This window comes from Gopherus flavomarginatus, chromosome 3 (assembly GCF_025201925.1).
Source record: "Gopherus flavomarginatus isolate rGopFla2 chromosome 3, rGopFla2.mat.asm, whole genome shotgun sequence".
Lineage (NCBI taxonomy): Eukaryota > Metazoa > Chordata > Testudines > Testudinidae > Gopherus > Gopherus flavomarginatus.
In genome coordinates this window covers 250,313,369-250,331,969 of record NC_066619.1, presented here as the reverse complement: position 1 = coordinate 250,331,969, position 18,601 = coordinate 250,313,369, and the positions used below count along the sequence as shown (strand labels likewise).

The following is an 18,601-nucleotide window of genomic DNA, read 5'->3' as shown; positions in this document are numbered from 1 at the left end:
TGAGGCAGACATCTAGCAAGGAAAGTTCAGCTCAAAGAGTTAAAGTTTGGAAAAGTTATAAACAACTGAAAGTAGTCTTGTAATGGGAAGCGTAAGGCATTGCTGCCATCCTCACCTATAATACAGTTAGAGCTTCTGCATAAACTTGCAGCTTGTGGCCTTTGTTTAGATCAAGTCTTTTACCAATTTTCATTTTCTCTTTTTATACAGAGTTATAGACAGTAGTATGAAAAACTTCAAAGCATTTTTCCGATGGTTGTATGTGGGTAAGCTTAATTATATCCTAAGTATTTCATATCTGCTTTATATTTTAATTATTTGCTTTGGAATTGTCATAGCATATTAGAATTAGTGTAAAAATATTTGCGTGTGGGTTAATCTGTGGAATTGACTTCTAACAAATGTAGTGTGATAAGCTCCTTGATAGCTTTTTAAAAAAGAAATTTAAATTTTGAAATGTTGGCAAAAAATAGATTGACTAAATCCAATTGTGAAGCTGGTGTTATGACTTCCTATTTATTGCCACCCTGGAAATTCATACACGTTAAAGTGACTTTTTTCCTTTATATAGGTAATTGGGAGGCGGAGGGAATCTCTGGCTATGGTTTATCTCCTGTATATTAACAATGGCTGCTCTTGGCCAGTTTAAATGTAGAGCAGTCACTTAATAGATAAATAATTCTCTCACCTCATTTCAAAATGTATATTAGTACTGAATCATACTACTAAATAAAACCTAAGAATCTTGATTCCTTGTCCCCTGCACTAGTCAATATTGCATCTAAAAAGAAAACTTTCCTGCTCTATCATCTTTATCTTAATATTTTACCTTAGGAAAATTTTAAGTGTATTGGAAAAATAGCATTTTTGCTGTTCTCATTTTTCCCCAGCCATGCTGAGGATGTCAGAAGATCATGTTCTTCCAGAGCTGAACAAGGTAGTAGTAACTTCTTCCTAGTAGATGCTTTTTATAATATTGCACTGCTAAGTCTAATTCTGAGGGTAGCCAGTGGTTTGGTGCAGTTAGAAACAAAAACCAACCTTTTAAGGTTGTTTCTTTGAAGTGAATTCAATTTAAAGAATGATGCTGTCCATGCTAGTCCTTTGGGATAGTTAGTGCATGAAATGCCGTCAGTTGCACATTATCAGCTGTAATGTGGCCAGCCTTATGTCTAATAGTCTTTTTAAAAAATTATCACTTTTCTCTTTGAAGTTGAGTAAACTATGTTGACCATTTTAGTGAGTAGGCTGTATAGTGGATCTTTTCACCTCTTGAAGGAGGCTTACTCTCTGCTCCCCTCTCCAGTGGGCACCTTGGCCCTGACTGGGGTGTCTACTTCTGCCCCTCCCGTCAGCAGTCCTTCTATTTCTCTGGGTCTAAGCTAATATCACTGCTGTTGCATGATTTTCTCTGTGGCAGTCCTTTATACGCTATATGAAAGCAGTTGCTGCCCATGTAAACTTTTACTAATGTGAAGCTTTGTGTTTTGATTTCACTTTGTTTTGAAGAAAATTGTTGCTTCCCAGTATTCTTCACTAGCAAAATTGCTACTCTGCTACTATTAAGGTGTATTCTATAAAATCATAGAAATAGGGCTTGAAAGGACCTTGAGAGATCATCTAGTCCAGTCTCCTTTGCTGAGGCAGAAACAGGTATACCCAGGTCATCACTGACAGGTGTTTGTCTAATCTGTTTTTAAAAATCTCCATTTATGAGGATTCCACAACCTCTCTTGGAAGCCTGTTCAAGTGTTTAACTATACTTAGGTTAGATATATTGGGGGGGAAAAAAAATTTCTAAGTCCCCTTTGCTGCAGATTAAGCCCATTATTTCTTTTCCTACCTTCAGTACACATGGAAAACAATTGATCACCATCCTCTTTGTAGTAACCTTAACATATTTGAAGACCGTTCCAAGTTTCCCCTTCAGTCTTCTTTTCTCAAAACTTAAAACGTCCAATTTTTTTAACTTTTCCTTATAGGTCATTGTTTCTAAACCTTTTTATCATTTTTGTAGCTCTCATCTGAACTCTCTCCAGTTTCTCCACATCTTTCTTAAAGAGTGGCACCCGGAATTTGACACAGTAGTCCAGCTGAGACCTCACCATTGCTGAGTAGAGTAGGATAATTACCTCCTGTGTATTACATATGGCACTTCTGTTAATATACCATATAATATTTGTCTTTTTAGCAAGGACATCATACTGTTGACTCATTGAATCTGTGATCTAATATAATCCCCAGATCCTTTTCAGCAGTGCTATTGCTCAGCCAGTTATTCCCCATTTTGTAGTTGTGCATTTGATTTTTCCTTCCTAAGTCTAGTACTTTGTATTTGTCTTATTGAATTTCATCTTGTTGATTTCAGATAAATTCTCTTAATTAATCAGGGTTTTGCATTCTAATTCTGTCCTCTGAAGTGCTTGCAACCCCTCCAAGCTTAGTGTCATTTGCAAATTCTATAAGCATACTCCCATTATTTAAGTATCAGACCCAGGACAGACCATTATGGGACCCCACTGTGTATGTCCTGTGTGACGTTGCAGTCTATATGATTTTATAAAAATTTGATAATGAGTGAATATAATGTAACCGGAATATGCTTTGTGCAAAAGGTCTCTTGTAAGGTAACATTACAAATCTTTTAATCTACTGAGTGTGATCATCCTATTTGTATACATGTAACACTTTTGTATCTGAAACTAGAAATATGAAATATAACTCTGAGGGCCTATAGTAATTATGAAAGTATGGGCCATTAGTGGTGGTTTAGAATTGTGATGACTCCCATTAACCAGGGCATTTGACTGGATGGTTCTGTTTGCAGGCAGGCCTTCCTGTGAGTCAGGCTGGGAGGAATGAAGGCTTGAAGTCTTGCAGTGACATGTGATTATGTCACCTGAACTGTAATCCCATATTTAATCTGGTGAGAAGGAGGGGGTGGGAACCCAGAGAGGGACAAAAGGATTCCCGCCTTATGCAAAAGATATATAAATGGATGGAATAGAACAAAGGGGGAGAGGAGCCATCATGAAGACTCCCCTAGCTACCACCTGAGCTGGAACAAGAGCTGTACCAGGGGAAAGAATTGTGCCCAGGCCTGGAAGGTGTCCAGTCTGAGGAAAAAACTTATCGAAGCATCTCTGAGGGTGAGATTATCTGTATTCAGTTTGATTAGACATAGATTTGCGCATTTATTTTATTTTGTTTGGTGACTTACTTTGTTGTGTCTGTTACTACTTGGAACCACTTAAATCTTACTTTCTGTATTTAATAAAATCACTTTTTACTTATTAATTAACTCAGAGTATGTATTAATACCTGGGGGAGCAAACAACTATGCATAACTCTCTATCAGTGTCATAGAGGGTGAACAATTTATGAGTTTACCCTGCATAAGCTTTATACAGGGGAGTTGGGCATCTGAGTGCTAAAGACAAGCATACTTCTGTGAGCTACTTTCAGGTAAACCTGCAGCTTTGGGACAAGTAATTTTGACCCTGGGTCTTTGTTGGAGCAGATGGGAGTGTCTGGCTCAGCAAGACAGGGTGCTGGAGTCCTGAGCTGGCAGGGAAAACAGGAACACGGGTAGTCTTGGCACATGAGATGGCAGCTTCCAGAGAGGGTTCTGTGATCCAACCCATCACATGCCCCCATTAGATAGCAGATCATTGATAACTGCTCTTTTTGATTAGTCTTTCAAACAGTTTTACACCCACCTTATAGTAACTTCACCTGGACCACATTTTTCTGCTTTGTTTGTGAGAATGTCATGTACTGTGTCCAAAGCCTTACTAAAATCAAAGAAGGAAATTAGGGTGATTTGGCTCAATTTGTTCTTGACAAATACATGAATGCAATAACTTGCTACCCTGTTATCCTCTAGGTGCTTACAAATTGACTGTTTTAATAATTTTGTTCCAGTATATTTCCAGATATTGAAGTTAGGCTGACTGGTCTGTAATTCCCTGGGTCCCCTTTAGATAATGATAGGTACTATGTTTGCCCTTTGTCAGTTCTCTGGGACTATGTTTGCCCTTTTCCAGTTCTCTGGGACGTTACTCATCTTCCATGAGTTCTCAAATATAATTGAGAATGGTTCTGTGATTTTTTTTTTTCAGCTAGTTTCTTAAGTACCCTAGGGTGCATTTCATCAGGCCCTGCTGACTTAAATACATCTAACTTATCTAAGTATTATTTTACCTGTTCTTTCCTTATTTTGGCTTGTGTTCTTTTCTCCTGGTTTAGTATTTTTTGTGTTGTATCTGGTCATGGTTTACCTTTTTAGTGAAAACTGAAGCAAAGTTTGTATTAAACACCTCCGTCTTCTTGATGGTGTCCATTATTAGCTATCCTTTTCCACTAAGTAGAGGACATAAACTTTCCTTCCTCTTCCTCCTAATGTGTATATATAGAACCTCTCTGGATTGCCTTTTATGTCCCTCACAAGGTACAACACATTTTGTCCTTACTTGTGCTGGTTTTTTTACTTATCAGTTTTTCCATTTCTTTAATATTGTGCCTTTGAGACAACTTCCAGCTCTCCTGAACTTCTTTTTCCCTCTGATTTTTCTTCTTATAGGACTTTACCTGCCAGTTCTCTGAGTTTATTAAAATTCGTGTTTTTGAAATTAATTTTTTTCTTATTCTGCTGCTCACTCCTTCCTTTTCTTAGAATCATGAAATCTATCATTTCATGATCACTTTCACCCAGAGTGCTTTCAGGTTCACAACTAATTTCTTCTTGTTAGTCAGAATCAAGTCTAAAAGGGCTGGTTACTTCCCCCACCTACTGAAAGCACATTCCCCAGTACATTCCAAGAATTTATTGGACACTTTGATTTATCTTGTCTAACAGGTGCTTGGGTAGTTGAAATCCGTATTACAATGATGTCTTACATTTGGATAGTTCTGTGGTGTTTTGTAGAGATTCCTCACCCACCACCACTTCTTATTTGTTGGTCTGTAATAGATTCCTGTAATGACATTGCCCCTGTTCTTCCCCCCCACCCTCTTATCTTCACCCAGAGGCTTTCAATTGGTCTCCCTCTCTCGTCCTTCTGGACCTTCATAACAAGCGTGTATTCCTGATGTGCAATGTAACGTCTCCCTTGTTCCTCTGTTCACCTTTTCTGAGCAAGCTAGACCCCTCTAGTTAAGAGATTTATCCCACCAAGTCTCTGTGATGCCAATTAACTAATTTAGTTTATGGACTAATACTGTCAGTTCTTTCAGTTTATTCCCCATACTCTTTGCATTTGTGTATAGACATCTGAAACAGTAAGCAGAGTCCCCCACTTTGCCTTCTTGTTGCTCTTATGACTTTCTTGGAATGTTTCATTTCTCGATCCCAACATTTAGCTCTCTGTTTAAAAAAAAAAAAAAAAGTGACTTTTTATATCTAGCTGTAGTCTTTTGTCACCTGCCTCCTTAGAACCTATTACATTCTACGTATGTTTGAATTATAGTTATTTTATAGTCTTCCCCTTTTCATTTCCATTAGATGACTCAAAAAGATATCACATTTGTTGCTGATTTTCTTACTGAACACTTTAATGAGGTAAGGTATTTCAGTTTACTGAGTGCTTTTATGCATGCACCCTAATTCTGTCTTGCTTCAGACAACTGACCTGAAAAGGCTGGTTAAACTAAATTGTTTGTTTGTTTTTGTTAAAGTATCTCACTAGGAAAAATCATCTAATTCCCCTTGTCTTAAGTGCTGTTGGGTCAGTATTTTGTGTTTAAAATTTGTTTTATGTTTGGTTCAGGCACCAGACCTCTACAATCGTAAAGGAAAATACTTCAATGTAGAGAGAGTTGGTCAGGTAAAGTATCAGGCTGTATATTGAGATAAGAGAGACAAGGTATATGGACGAGCACCAGCTAGGGAAAGAGGAACAAGGGAGCTAGAGTATTAAGATTATATAGTTAGTAAAGAGCACTCCTTCTAACTCCCTTCCTGCTGCTCACAACACACACATCTGTTAAGAGTGGAGGATATTTTTGATCTCTCTGATTATTAGGGAAAGATTAATTAAAAAGAAAATTAATTGGATTAATATCTTAAATTATTTTCCTCATTTTGTGTGGTGTATTTAAAAAAAAAAAAGGTGGAACACAGTTGAAACTAATGTTGATGGAATGAAATTGAAATCTGTTTGCTTGATGTGTTCAAATCATGGGGCCACTAGTATTAGAATTTGAAATTACAGTTTCAAAGATAAATGGTTTATAACTATCTCTGATGAGAAGTTCCACAGCATTTTGAGTAACTTGCTGTAACCTGATTTAGAATGGACAATAAAACATTTTCTAAAAACCTGGGAAGAAGGCCCCAAAACTGGGTTATTTATTTTCTAAAAAGGTCAGTTAAGTGAAGATATGACACACATTCCTCCAATACAGTTCTTCAGTGAACGTGTCATAATTATCTTGTTTTTAAATATTTACTGCATGGATCTGTCATTTCTTCCAGTACTTGAAAGATGAAGATGATGACCTTGTATCCCCACCTAACACGGAAGGAAACCAGTGGTTTAACTTTCTTCAAAACAGCACACATCTTAAAGGTATTGCATGCTGCTGTTATACTGTGAATCAAAGATACATGTGCAGATTTGACAATATTAGTCATATCTGTGTAGGCGTGAGTGCAAGTAGATTATACTGTGTCAATGGTGACAAATGTCAATGGGGTCGAAATAAACATGCAGATCTCATTGCTCTATAAAGTTGTTTCCAAACAACCCCCTGCTCTATCTAGAATAAGATCACAGTTTTGCAAACTGTTTTTCCCCAGGTATTATAGAATCCTTCTCCCTTTTACATTCTTTTCTCACTCATGTAAATTAGACATCAAGTAGTTGATGCTCATAGTAATTGTTTTTGACTGCCTTGGTGGTCTGAAACTCTTCCATAGCATGGACCAAATTAGAACAGAGAGACTATCTCGTCTTTCTTCCTATTCACAATTATATAGCATCCATATGGCAACTACAGCAATTGTTTATATGACAAAATATATCTGGAAAGTTATGTAATATAATTTAGGTATCTTTTCATTTGATTTAGTGGCTGGAAATAGCCAGCACCGTATAATCAGCCAGCTTTCTGCCACCCGCAGAGAACGCTGCACAATTTGAGAATGATTGTATAAACCAGCTTCTTGTTAGTATCACAAGTCAGCAAGTATTAAGGCATTCGCTTGCCTTGTTATCTGCATAGAACTGTAAGCTTGAAGGAGCTAGGAACGTAAGTGGTTTTGTGATTGATGCTATAGTTCCAGTTTTTGATAGTTTTATATTGCCTTCTAATTCAGCATATATTTATTATTTTTCCAGTAAAATCTTTGTAGAGAAATGAATTAGATATATTTCAGAAGATAATTAGTAACAAATAAACTTGTGTGTGTGCATGAAATGTATCATGTCTCAAAGCAAGGAAATTCAAGCTGAAAATATATATATTTTAAATTGGAGATATGCCTGTCTCCTAGAACTGCAAGGGATCTTGAAAGGTCATCGAGTCCAGCCCCCTGCCTTCAGGACCAAGTACTGATTTTTGCCTCAGATCCCTAAGTGGCCCCCTCAAGGATTGAATTCACAATTCTGGGTTTAGCAGACCTGTGCTCAAACCACTGAGCTATCCCTCTCCCTTTCCATTGTGCTCAGAGAGTAGATTCGCTAAGAGGAAAGAAACATTTTTGATATAGGAGGATGCTTCATGACACATATATTGATAGCAGTTGGCTGGATGCAACTCCCCTGTTTATACCATTTGAATTAGTGGGTGAGGAAGAGAGCTGCAAAGGACAAACAAGACCCCAATTCTGATTTCTGTATCCAGACCCACACTGTGCTTCTGCTAGAATGCAAACTCATTTAACTGTATCTTTACAAAAACTGTATTTTTCACTAAAAACGTAATTATTTGTTTGCAGAAAGTCCACTGCTGTTTCCCTATTACCCTCAGAAATCGCTACATTTTGTCAAAAGGCAAATGGAGGGGATTATTGATCAGTGTCTACAAAAACCAGCTGTAAGTGTTTGTTACAAACAGTGTGCATTTTGGGACAACAATTGCTGCTGTTTTGATCTTCTGATTAATTACTCTAAATTGTTTAAAGTGAATTTAGTACTCATTGAAGGTGCCACATTGCAGGCCCCAAGGGCTGAAGTCCCCTAATTAGCCATAGACGAGGTATACCACATGGATGGCAGTAATGCAGCTTGCCCTTCTAGTGTGTCTCGAGCCTGTCATATGGCTGAGAAGGTGGTTAAATCTCCCTGCCTGTTCAGTTCTTTGCTTCTCACACACACAACTAGTATCCATTTTTAAATTTAATTCATTTTATTTTCCAAGAATTCCAAGAAACAGTACAGTGGTTTAAATAAATAATTTTTTAGAAGTGTGTCAAGTGATACTAGATTTTGTGGTAAGGACATTTATTCAGAAGGAACTGGGCTGAGTCAGTCTTTTTCAGGTAGATTGTGATGACTTCAAAAAAGGTGGGGAAGGGGTGTGTGTGTGTGTAACTGAATATTTTTTTCTGTATTTTGGAATGTTTTAATGGTGTGTTTCAGGATGTGATTGGAAAATCAGTATATCAAGCAGTTTGCATGCGTTTATACAAAGGATCTAAAAGGTACATTTTCCCCCTACATTATGTTTAGTGTTACTTAGCAAAGAATTATTGTAATTGTTACCATTTGACCTTTTTTGGTTTGCTGTTTTAGTGAGGACTCTACACCTCGATTATTTAAATTACCCTTTATGTAAGTATACTGCTCTTCCTACTGTATTTCATTTACCATGTTTGATGTTTTTGTCTAACTTTTTTGTTTTGTTTGTATGTTAGGTGGAATGACAAATCCTCCAACTTACATTATGTTCTCTTCACTATGTTAGAAAGTTCTCTTTCTAAAATTTACATTTTGAGGCGGCACACGGATGTTTCCAGGTAAGAAACTGATGGGGAATGAAAAAGTGTGCTCTTGGGGCCTGATTCTGCAGCCAGATGTATCTAGGTCCAGTTCCAGGCTTAGGACCTTGCTCTTCATTGTTGAATTGAATTATTTTACTCTTCCATGATTGTATGCTTCTCTATTCAAATGGGAATGTGTCAAGTATTCTTTGCTCCTTCCTTTCAGTGAGGAGTAATGGTAATGTTAAGTGGGTTCTTCATCTTAACTTTATAAATATTCATCTTGGTCTACTCGAACCTTGTGATAGACTTTGTATAGTTATTACAAAGCTTATCACAATGTGTAAGAATGGGAAGATGATCTCAGTGGTACAGACAGGTTATACTCCTAATTTCTTAGAGTCAATCGCTTTGTTCCAGTGGTTAGTAGCTCCTGATTCCAAGGTCTGCAACACAATTCTGTAACTTCAGTCCTTTCATCCATATTATGTTTTGCTTTTCTTCTTCACACCCCGTCCTTGAGAGTGGAAGCAACGTATAGCGTGCCTATCTGTTCACATCTAAATAGGCTGTGCAGTCTGTTCCAGTAGTTGGCGTAAATCTTTGGATTCTGGTATTTCGGCATGGAACTTTAAGGATGAGTAACACAGCTTGTTTTCTCCATCCTTTAGGTCTGCTAATAATGGACTACTTTCTGTTGATTTTGGAAACTTCTTGAACAACAGTATAAATGAAAGCCCAGATACAAGGTTAGTATATCTGGGAAACAGGATCTTTAATAATTTATCAGATTATTTTCCTTCAAGGGTTTACTTATTCTACTTAATATTTTTTTCAGCTGTTTACACTTAGAGCAACTTTCAGGATCAGGGTCTTTGTGGGCAGACCTGGGCACCTGCTTGCATCCTCATTGATCTTCATAAAGTAACTAACAGGATTTTGGGCAGGTGGCTTACTTTATACTTGAACTCAAGTTCAAGGAAACTATCATAATTTGCTGGATAGAAACAAAATTAGTTTAGCTCTGAAACTGCTCTTGCCTAAACATGGAATACTGACACTTAAAAACAGTGACACAAAATAAGATCTTAACAAATAATATGTATGAAGTGTGTAATGGTTGGGCATAATTTCCTCAATGCAGTGTCTTTGGGGAATTCTCTTCCCAGGATTTCCTGTTAGTCTGCTCTCCATATCTCAGAAAAGCCATGTCAGGCCAACTTCACCTTCCAGCAAGGGAGAGCTAAATACAGCTGCCTTCAGAGCTAACCAACCAACACCTGTTTCAGCAATACCCAATGGTTCAGTAATACCAAATATTTCCTGGGTGCTTGGCTTGCTGTTTTATAGTATTACCATTCCCTGTCTTTTTGTATGAAGGATCAGACAAACTTTGGCCCTGATTATCTATCACCTGCACGTGGCATTGCCATAAAAACAGTGGACTGCCAAGCTTTCTGTAACCGTAGGTTCATGACTGCATATTTTTATGACCTTTATGATCAATAGCCCAATACCAGGTTAAGAATACTTCGTTTGTGGGCTGAGGCAAAACTTGGATCTAAAATGTGAAACATAAATACTGATCACTTACTTCAAGATATTTCAGTATTTATTCATTCAGTTTATTCATTTACTTTTTGTAAAACTTGATGGAATACAACTAAACACAACATCTCTTTTGCTATAGCTTCTACAGTTGTGTAGATGCACATTTTTATGATGATGAAACTATAACCGTGGTTCTTAAGGAGAATGCTGAACAAGAAGGCAAAGAGAGAATCTTGGCTCAGTTGCCTTTATCTTCAGTGTATGTTGACGAGGACCAAGAAAGGGAATTCAGCTTGAATTCTAATAAAAGGTATGAAAATATGACCCCCTGAAAATTAAGAGCCGAAAAGCAGATTATACAAGTGTCTGATTTGTGTACAGTTATACACTTAACACACACATATTTTAAAAAAGGAAAAGAATCGCTTTTCTTCCTCTGAGGGAAGATGATTATAGTTGATTACAACGTCCAAGTCTAATGTTTGTGCATATTTGAGATTTTTTTAACAAATCGGAGAGCTAATTTTGAGTATGTACTGAGGAAGTAGAAACTTTGTCTGCTTTTGTGTAAGAGGATTTGAGCCTCGCCATTCACTGGAGTACTAGAGACTCAGGAACAGGAGTGAATACACAAGATCTGCAGTTGCACTGAGAGGGATAGGGTAATAAAAGGTTGAGGGAATATTTCTTCCTCATTCTCCTAGTGTTTGTACCTATGAGTATTATCACTATCTGCTGAAAGAACAGAACTAACTTATCCTTGGAATGAAAGAGCAGGATCAATGCCTTCCCGTATTTATTTATAGTCTCATAATGGTTTCAGGAGGAGAAGAGAGATTTTGAGTATATTGTAAAAAAAAAATAATAATAATTTCAGTAACAGAAATCTAGAATATATGCAGTAGGATAATCACAATGTTTATAAGTCTGTTGCCTGGGGTGCAGTAAAATTGTAATTCTTTCATTTTTGTCTAAGGTTACTTGGTAGAGTTGCTGCTTGCACACACTAACAATGAATTTCTGTTTTTTACTACATCTAGGCTGGATGAGCAATCTGATGATATTCCTACACGTACTGTCTTTTTGGAGAGTCAGTGGAGAGTATTGGAGAATATGAAAGCTCAGTATGTTGCTGTGAATGGCATTCGGAAAGTTTCTTGTGTGGTAAGTATCATGTTTACAGTCTAGCATATAAATCATTAAGGGAAATAGTGTGCTGGTGCAGTGACTGAAGAGATTGATACTCTGCATCTGTTACTCTTAGGGCACTTATCGTATATACTTTTTCATAAGCTAAATTTTTTTAGTGAAAAAGGGAAGCACCAGAGAAGGGGGTTGGCTTATGAATGGGTATAGAGAGGGAGAAGTGGGACACACCCTCTTCCCCCAACAGAGGTAGCAAGGAGGGGCAGCAGAGCCAGAAGGGAAGAGGCGGGTCCAGAGTCTCTCCACTTCAGGCTACACTGCTCTCCCCCGCAGCCTCCGAAGCAGCTGCAGCTCCGGGGCTGGCAGGCTAAAGCCATGCCACTCGGCCCTGCCCCCCAGAGCAGGCAGTAGCTGCGCTACCTGGCCCGCTGGAGCAGGCTGCCGCCATGCTGCCCAGCCCAGCCCAGCTCACAGGAACATGCTGCAGCTGTGCTGCTCAGCCTGCTGGAACATGCTGCGGCCGTGCCCTCCAGTCTGGCCTGCCGGAGCAGCTCCAGCCAGGCCACAGAGATCTTCCCCTGGCCCTCCCCAGATAAGGTAGGAAGGGATGGGATGGGGAGAGCGTGGGGGGGTCCCAGGCTAAGGGTAGGGTAATGTGGGGGGTGGTCACAGGGGTTACTACCCTGACCCCCAGCTTCTCCTCCACCCAAAACATTTCCCCACCGGTTGCTGACCCGGCCCCTCAGGGTAAGCAGCTGGCACACTGGGACACTTTGTTTGCGTAGGTTTACCTCCGTGCCTGCAGACACTTGAGGTAAACAAACCATCTCAGCCCACCAGTAGCTTATCCTGATGGCCCAGAGCCAAAGTTTGCTGACCCCTGAATTGTAGGGTCGGCTTATGAATGGGTCATAACAATTTTCTATTTTTACTTACCCATCTTGGGGGAGGTCGGCTTATAAACGAACCAGCTTATGATCGAGTGTATATACGGTAACTTGTTTTGTAAAAAAATGTTTTTTATATCTTGTGTTCTACAAGATCCTTAGAAAGAAAGAAGGAGACAACCTGCATCTTCTCTCCAGAGTGGAAAAAATTATAATTATACAACTTAAATGTTTGCTTGCTTCTGTGTAGATAGATTGGAACAGGTTAGTTTAGTCATATTTACCTTATTCTAAATCTGCTATAGCAATGAAATAGGTTTGTCACTAACTTATTACTTTACTTCACTCCATTTAAAAGAAAATCAAAGTTTTGGTAAGTGCTGTTTTTAAAGGCATTGGCCAACATTTTCAAATCATTTTTTTTCTGTTAATTTTATTAATGAAAATTTCTAAATATTTCCATAGCTAAGTTCAAATCTCCGTCATGTCAGAGTGTTTGAGATGGATGTAGAAGATGATGGAGAGGCAGAAGAAGAGGAGGAGGAGGAAGAAACAACTCCGATTGTGGGTGATGAACATGAAGAGCTGACTCTGTCTGCAGTTAACCACAATAGTATGTGTGGTGGTTCTGCTGAGGCAGATGAAACAGAAGAACATGAATCAAGCCTGGATTCTTGACCTGATCCTTGATATTTGTGCCTTCACTTTAACAAAGAAAGGAGAAGAGTCTAAAAGCTGACTTCAAACCATTGATATTTTTCTTTGTTCTGTGCCAAATATTCTATTAATGTTGTGGATGTTGTAGAATATACTACACAATGCCTCAAACAAAACCCATTTTTCTTGCTCCAGAGTGTGTTTACTGAATGTTCATTCTGTTACAATTAGTTTGCAACAAGCACAATAGTTTTTCTGGAATATTGAATATATGTGGGGAAAGGGGAGCGGGGGGGACAACTGGAGTTTTAAAGGGACATAACCAATCTGTGTAGCACATAAATTTACCTACCTGAGAAGAACGTGTTCTAGGGGTCACATTTTCAGATGTGTGCTTAATGTTTATGTCCAGTTGAGGGATGCAAACACTCTGTGCCCTTGAAGCCAAGGTTTACATACGTATTTGACTAACACACAGGTTTGCAGAGGTGCATTGGGTATTTGGCTACCCATGTTTAGCTGGTGCCCATTTCAAAAGTTTAACTCATACTTTTGTAATTCTTGCTTGTGTTACTGGGAACCCAAAAATTGTTAAAACAACCCCCCCCCCCCACCCGTTAAGGTTGTTAGACCCCAACTATGTCTATGTTACTTTATATGCAACAAAAATATATTGCAACCTGTGGCATGGTGCATGAGACAATTCTTGAACATTTTCCCCTGTGTATTTTATGATGGAAAATTATATAATTACAGAGAATATATTTTTCTATTCTGATGTGTTTGTATGTCCGATGTATGCTTTCAGTTTTGCCATATTCATCTCCTTTACTAATTTATGTTTATTTTCAGTGTTGTGGTGCTCAGTGTGAAAGCTAGAAACTTGTTTAAAATCTGAAAATGTTTGCCTGTTTCTGAATAGTTGGCCTCCTTTGTTCTATAACTGCAGCTCAACTCTTTGAATTAACAGTGCTGCTAAATACATAATACTATAAAACTGTGTGAGTGAAACTTTGTGTGACTTGAATTGGGGAAGTTAACTTGCGCATGTGTTCCAGTTCTACACTTTTTTTAAAATAAAAAAAAAATACTATAAAACTTATACAACTATTCTCTATAAATTGCTTTTCTTTGATTGTGTTGGTGTGTCTAATGCCGAGTGAGTCTAGAAATTATCATTCCCACCTTATCAATATGTAATTTGATATGTTTTTTAATGGACCCTTATTGGATGTATAATTCTTAACTTCTAAAGAAAGTTTGTGGGCCTTTTACTGGCAGAGAGAGCTTTGTAACTGTAAAGTGATTGGTGTGGTTTGAGAGGTTTTAGTCTATGAAGCTCCCTAAAAATCAGCTCCCTCCCATCTGTTGGACTAAAAGTTCAAAGGCTGCTGTCTGCAGAGTGGGCTTGCTTGTTGCAGCATTTACTACTGCTGGAGAGCAGGCTCGGTTCAAGTCTTCCTTAGATTTGAACTGTGAAATGGCCTAGTTTGAGTGTTCTGGAAAACAAGTCACCTGGATCCACCTTCTTTTTAAGTGGCTATAATGCATGAGGTTTGAAGCATTGCTTTCTGCTTTGCCACAGTTTGTTTTTCGAAGGGTACGTCTACACTACCCACTGGATTGGCAGGTAGTGATCGATCTATTGGGGATCAATTGGACGTGATAAAATAGATCCCCGATCACTCTGCTGTCGACTCCGGAACTCCACCGGGGTGAGAGGCGGAAGCGGAGTCAACGGGAGAGCAGCAGCAGTCCTCATGGCCAGGTAAATCGACCTAAGATATGCCGACTTCAGCTACACTATTCGTGTAGCTGAAGTTGTGTATCTTAGGTCAACCTCCCCGTCCCCTAGTGTAGACATAGAGGACATATTACAGAGATTTAGGCTAAGTCCTGTACTACAATATGCTCTTTAGAAATACTCAATTATTACTTCCATTCATCTTCTCCAGTCTTCCTAACCCAGTGTATACAGCACATATATGCAAGGGCCCAGACCTGCACCCACTAAAATCAATGGGAACTTTGCTGCCAGCTTCATTAGGTATATGACTGGTCCCTAAATCTCTAGTATGCATAATACAAATGATGTGTCAGTTTAGAAGTATTTCTCAGCCTATTTAGGTTGGCGACTCGTTAAGTAAAATGTTTTCATGACCCTCTTGCATTTACTATGGAAGTAGGAGTACAAAAGGTAAGCCTATATAATTTGTGTGTGTGTCTGTCAAGAGGTTGACAGAATACTTGACCTCCAAGGGTTAGAGCGCACAACAACTGGGGAGCAAAATTTTCTTTGTTTAAAATTTCAACACCTCGCAGCCGCCTTGATCATCTTTTCTGACCCTCCTGGGGGTTACAGCCCACTGGTTGAGAAACACTGGATTAGAGCCTTTTGTCTTTCCTGCTGATGTTTCTTTGCAGGCACTCCTTGGACTTGGACACAATGGGTCTCTGAAAATCGCATCTTAAGTCGAAATGCAATTCGGAACTGAGCATGTATGAACATAGATTGAGCGTCATAAAGTTGAAACGGTGTCAATTTATAAACAGCGTGAGAGCTGTTCATCGTAACTCAAACATGATTGTTGGAGCCCATCGCCTTCATCAGACAGGACCCCAATTAGCCCATTTGTTGCTGTCATATATTTAGTTTTGATGGGTGATATGGGGCCAGTCATTTGATCTTATCTTCTCTAAGACTTGCTTGTACGCCTGGGGGAATTCTGCGCCACTGTGTGTGTGCAGAATTCATATCCCCCACAGATTTCTTTGCTTCCCTGTAGAAAACTGACTTTCTGACAGGGAAGCAAAGGGAAGGTGCCGGAGCAGTCATGCACCACTCCCTAGCTGTGCACGTACATAATTTCTGGCACCCGGAGCAACTGTCGGACAGGTAAATCACTGCAGGGCTGGGGACACCCCAGCCAGTGACTCCTACCCTGAGCCAGAATCAGCTGCTAGTCCAGGCTAGGCTGGAGGCAGGAGGGGACGGGACTTCCTCTTACCCTGCAAGGAGTGGCTGGGACTGTCAGACCTACCCCTAGAAACTGCTCCTAGCTCCAGGAAGTTCAGAATCCTCCCCTGCTTCCTGCCCCCCATTGCTCCTCAGCTGCAGGTGAAAGGGTCACTGTACAGGGAGCTGCTCCCCCATCCACCCAACCCCCATGCATCTGGACCTCCCATACCCAGACACCCCTACCACGCCTCACCCTGTACACCCAGAACCCCCGCAGTCCTCCGTACCTGAACCTCACCGCATTGAACCTCAATCCCTGCATCTGCAGCCCCCTGCACCCAGATCCTCTGCCTCTGGACCACCCCCTACTGCATTCAACCCCCACCCCTATGACCTGCACCCCCCTGAACCCCCACATCCAGACCCCAACTAGATGCCCCCATCCCACCAAACCCCAGTGCTCAGACACCCCCCTTCTGAAACCCTCACACAAGATCACTCCGCTGAGCCCCAACCACTTTCGCCTGGAAACCCCTTCAGCATCCCATCGCCTCTGCACCTAGACACCCCCCCCCCCACAACAAGCCTCTGTGCATCCAGATCTCCCCATACCTAGTCCCCCAACACTGAGCTGCCTGCACCCAGATTGTCCCCCACAGAATTCTCTCACCCCACATCTGGATCTCCCCACACTGAGCCCCTCTGCCCTTGGATCCTACCTGGTTGAGCCTGCCTGCCCCACACTTGGCACAGAGGGGCAAGGCCCCAGGGTGTTTCTGGGGCAGGCCCAGGCCTTGTGCCATGTCAGGGTCAGGTGCAGCCTCACCTCTGAGTGCATGTCCCAGGGTGGGGGTGGGGAGGCTGCAGGGTGATCTCCAACTTTCATACAGCCAGTGGCCTGTGCTCCCCACTGCCATGCTGTAGCCTTTGCATTTGTTTATTGACAAATAAAACTTGGAGAATTTTGCAGAATTTTAAAATATGCACATAATTTTAAATTTTTGTATAATTTTTAAATTTTTGGTTCAAAATGCCCTCGGGAGTAAAATTTCTTGTTCTCCAATCACTCTAGTTGCATTTCCACTCTGGGTACCATCTCATCTCGTCTAATATCCCTCCACCATGTAGCCTTTCTGTGATTTCACAACTGCTGTTCTGTCCCCACTGTCTTCTTGCTACACTATTGACTCAGTTGCTAAGTTTTCTATTCTGCTTTCTCCTAAATTCCTTTGCCTCTCCCTCCCATTTTAAAGCCTGTCTCTTTTACCTCCAATATCTGATTTGTTCCATTCTGTGCCACTGAAGGAAAGTCCCTAGTTCATGCAGACTTCCTCTACTACAGATGTGTTCTTTCCTCCTTCAGTTTTAATACCTTCTTGGTCAGCACCATTTGAGCAACAAACACGCCCACAATCCCAGTTGCTTAATGGTAACCTTTTATTCTAAAAGCTGCTGCCTCCTTTCTTACATTCTTCTCCCTTCACTTGGTCTTTCCAGCTTCTTCAAAAAATTAGACAAGATCTACCATATTTTCCTTCCTCTTATTCTGTCACCAATACTGGGGTTCTTCAGTTGTTCATCTCCTCTAGCCCCTCACTCTGCCTCACTGTCCCTAACCCACTCCTAATTTCACTAGCATCCATGCTGATCATATGACTTTCTTTCCTTTTCAAACCCTTATGGTCCTCTGCTTCCCTTCAGAATATAAGCATGCTATGTACAATTCAGGATCTTATAGCTCTCGTTACTATGGCATCTGATCACCTATGCTCCCCCTTCAAAAATCCAACCCTTGACTATGTCAAACATCATTGTTTTTGGAGATGTGGATCAGGGGGAAAGACAGAACTTAACCAGGCCCTGAAAAACTAAATACTTTTAAACCAGCCCCAGTCTGTTTTTTCCATGCTGCTAATGATAACTTTGGAGAGTTTTCCAGGTTCATAAACTGTAGACTTGGGTAGGAAACAGTTTTTCAGCTTGCAAAAATTTGAGATTTTGAAAAACTTTCCTGTTCCTCAATGGGACAAAAGTGAAACCTTTTAAGGTCTTTCTGCAAAAAAAACGCAAGAGAGAGTCTCACTCTAGACTAGCCTATACCATTGGCAATGACCTTGGATTTTCAAAATCCAGTTTCAATTCCTACCTCTTCCTGACTTGAACTGGGGTCTTCTCTCATCCCACCTGAGAGTGCTAACCACTAGCCTATAGAGTTGATTTCCAGCTTTCTCAAATTCTCTGGCTGGAACTGTTCCAAACTTACACTTGGGGTAGCACACCAGACCTGCCTTTATAGCCTTTGCCAAGTGGTTAGAGAACTCAGCTGGGACATGGGAGACCCAGATTCAAATCCCTGCTCCCAAATAGGGCAGAGCAGGGACTTGAACCTTGATCTCCCACGTTGCAATGGCGTGCCCTGACCTGAGGGCCTTTTGTGAGGAGGGCTTTCTGAGGTTTATGATCAGCAATTCCATCATG

General features: G+C 40.2%; 1 protein-coding gene across 2 annotated transcripts in view; it reads left to right on the top strand.

Moving 5' to 3' along the window:
* ANAPC4 (anaphase promoting complex subunit 4) overlaps positions 1-14,285 on the top strand; it is a 31,601-nt gene extending 17,316 nt beyond the window's left edge. Inside the window, exons 16-28 of one of the 2 annotated variants that reach the window (XM_050947559.1) lie at positions 211-266; positions 891-937; positions 5,504-5,560; positions 5,769-5,825; positions 6,476-6,569; positions 7,940-8,037; positions 8,583-8,644; positions 8,736-8,774; positions 8,858-8,959; positions 9,595-9,672; positions 10,614-10,784; positions 11,515-11,638; positions 12,973-14,285. In XM_050947559.1, coding sequence (XP_050803516.1) covers positions 211-266; positions 891-937; positions 5,504-5,560; positions 5,769-5,825; positions 6,476-6,569; positions 7,940-8,037; positions 8,583-8,644; positions 8,736-8,774; positions 8,858-8,959; positions 9,595-9,672; positions 10,614-10,784; positions 11,515-11,638; positions 12,973-13,185 — 1,198 coding nt within the window. In that variant the 3' untranslated portion in view covers positions 13,186-14,285. The remainder of the gene's footprint in view (positions 1-210; positions 267-890; positions 938-5,503; positions 5,561-5,768; positions 5,826-6,475; positions 6,570-7,939; positions 8,038-8,582; positions 8,645-8,735; positions 8,775-8,857; positions 8,960-9,594; positions 9,673-10,613; positions 10,785-11,514; positions 11,639-12,972) is intronic. The other variant, XM_050947560.1, reaches the window with a different exon arrangement.
* Positions 14,286-18,601: the final 4,316 nt, after the last annotated feature.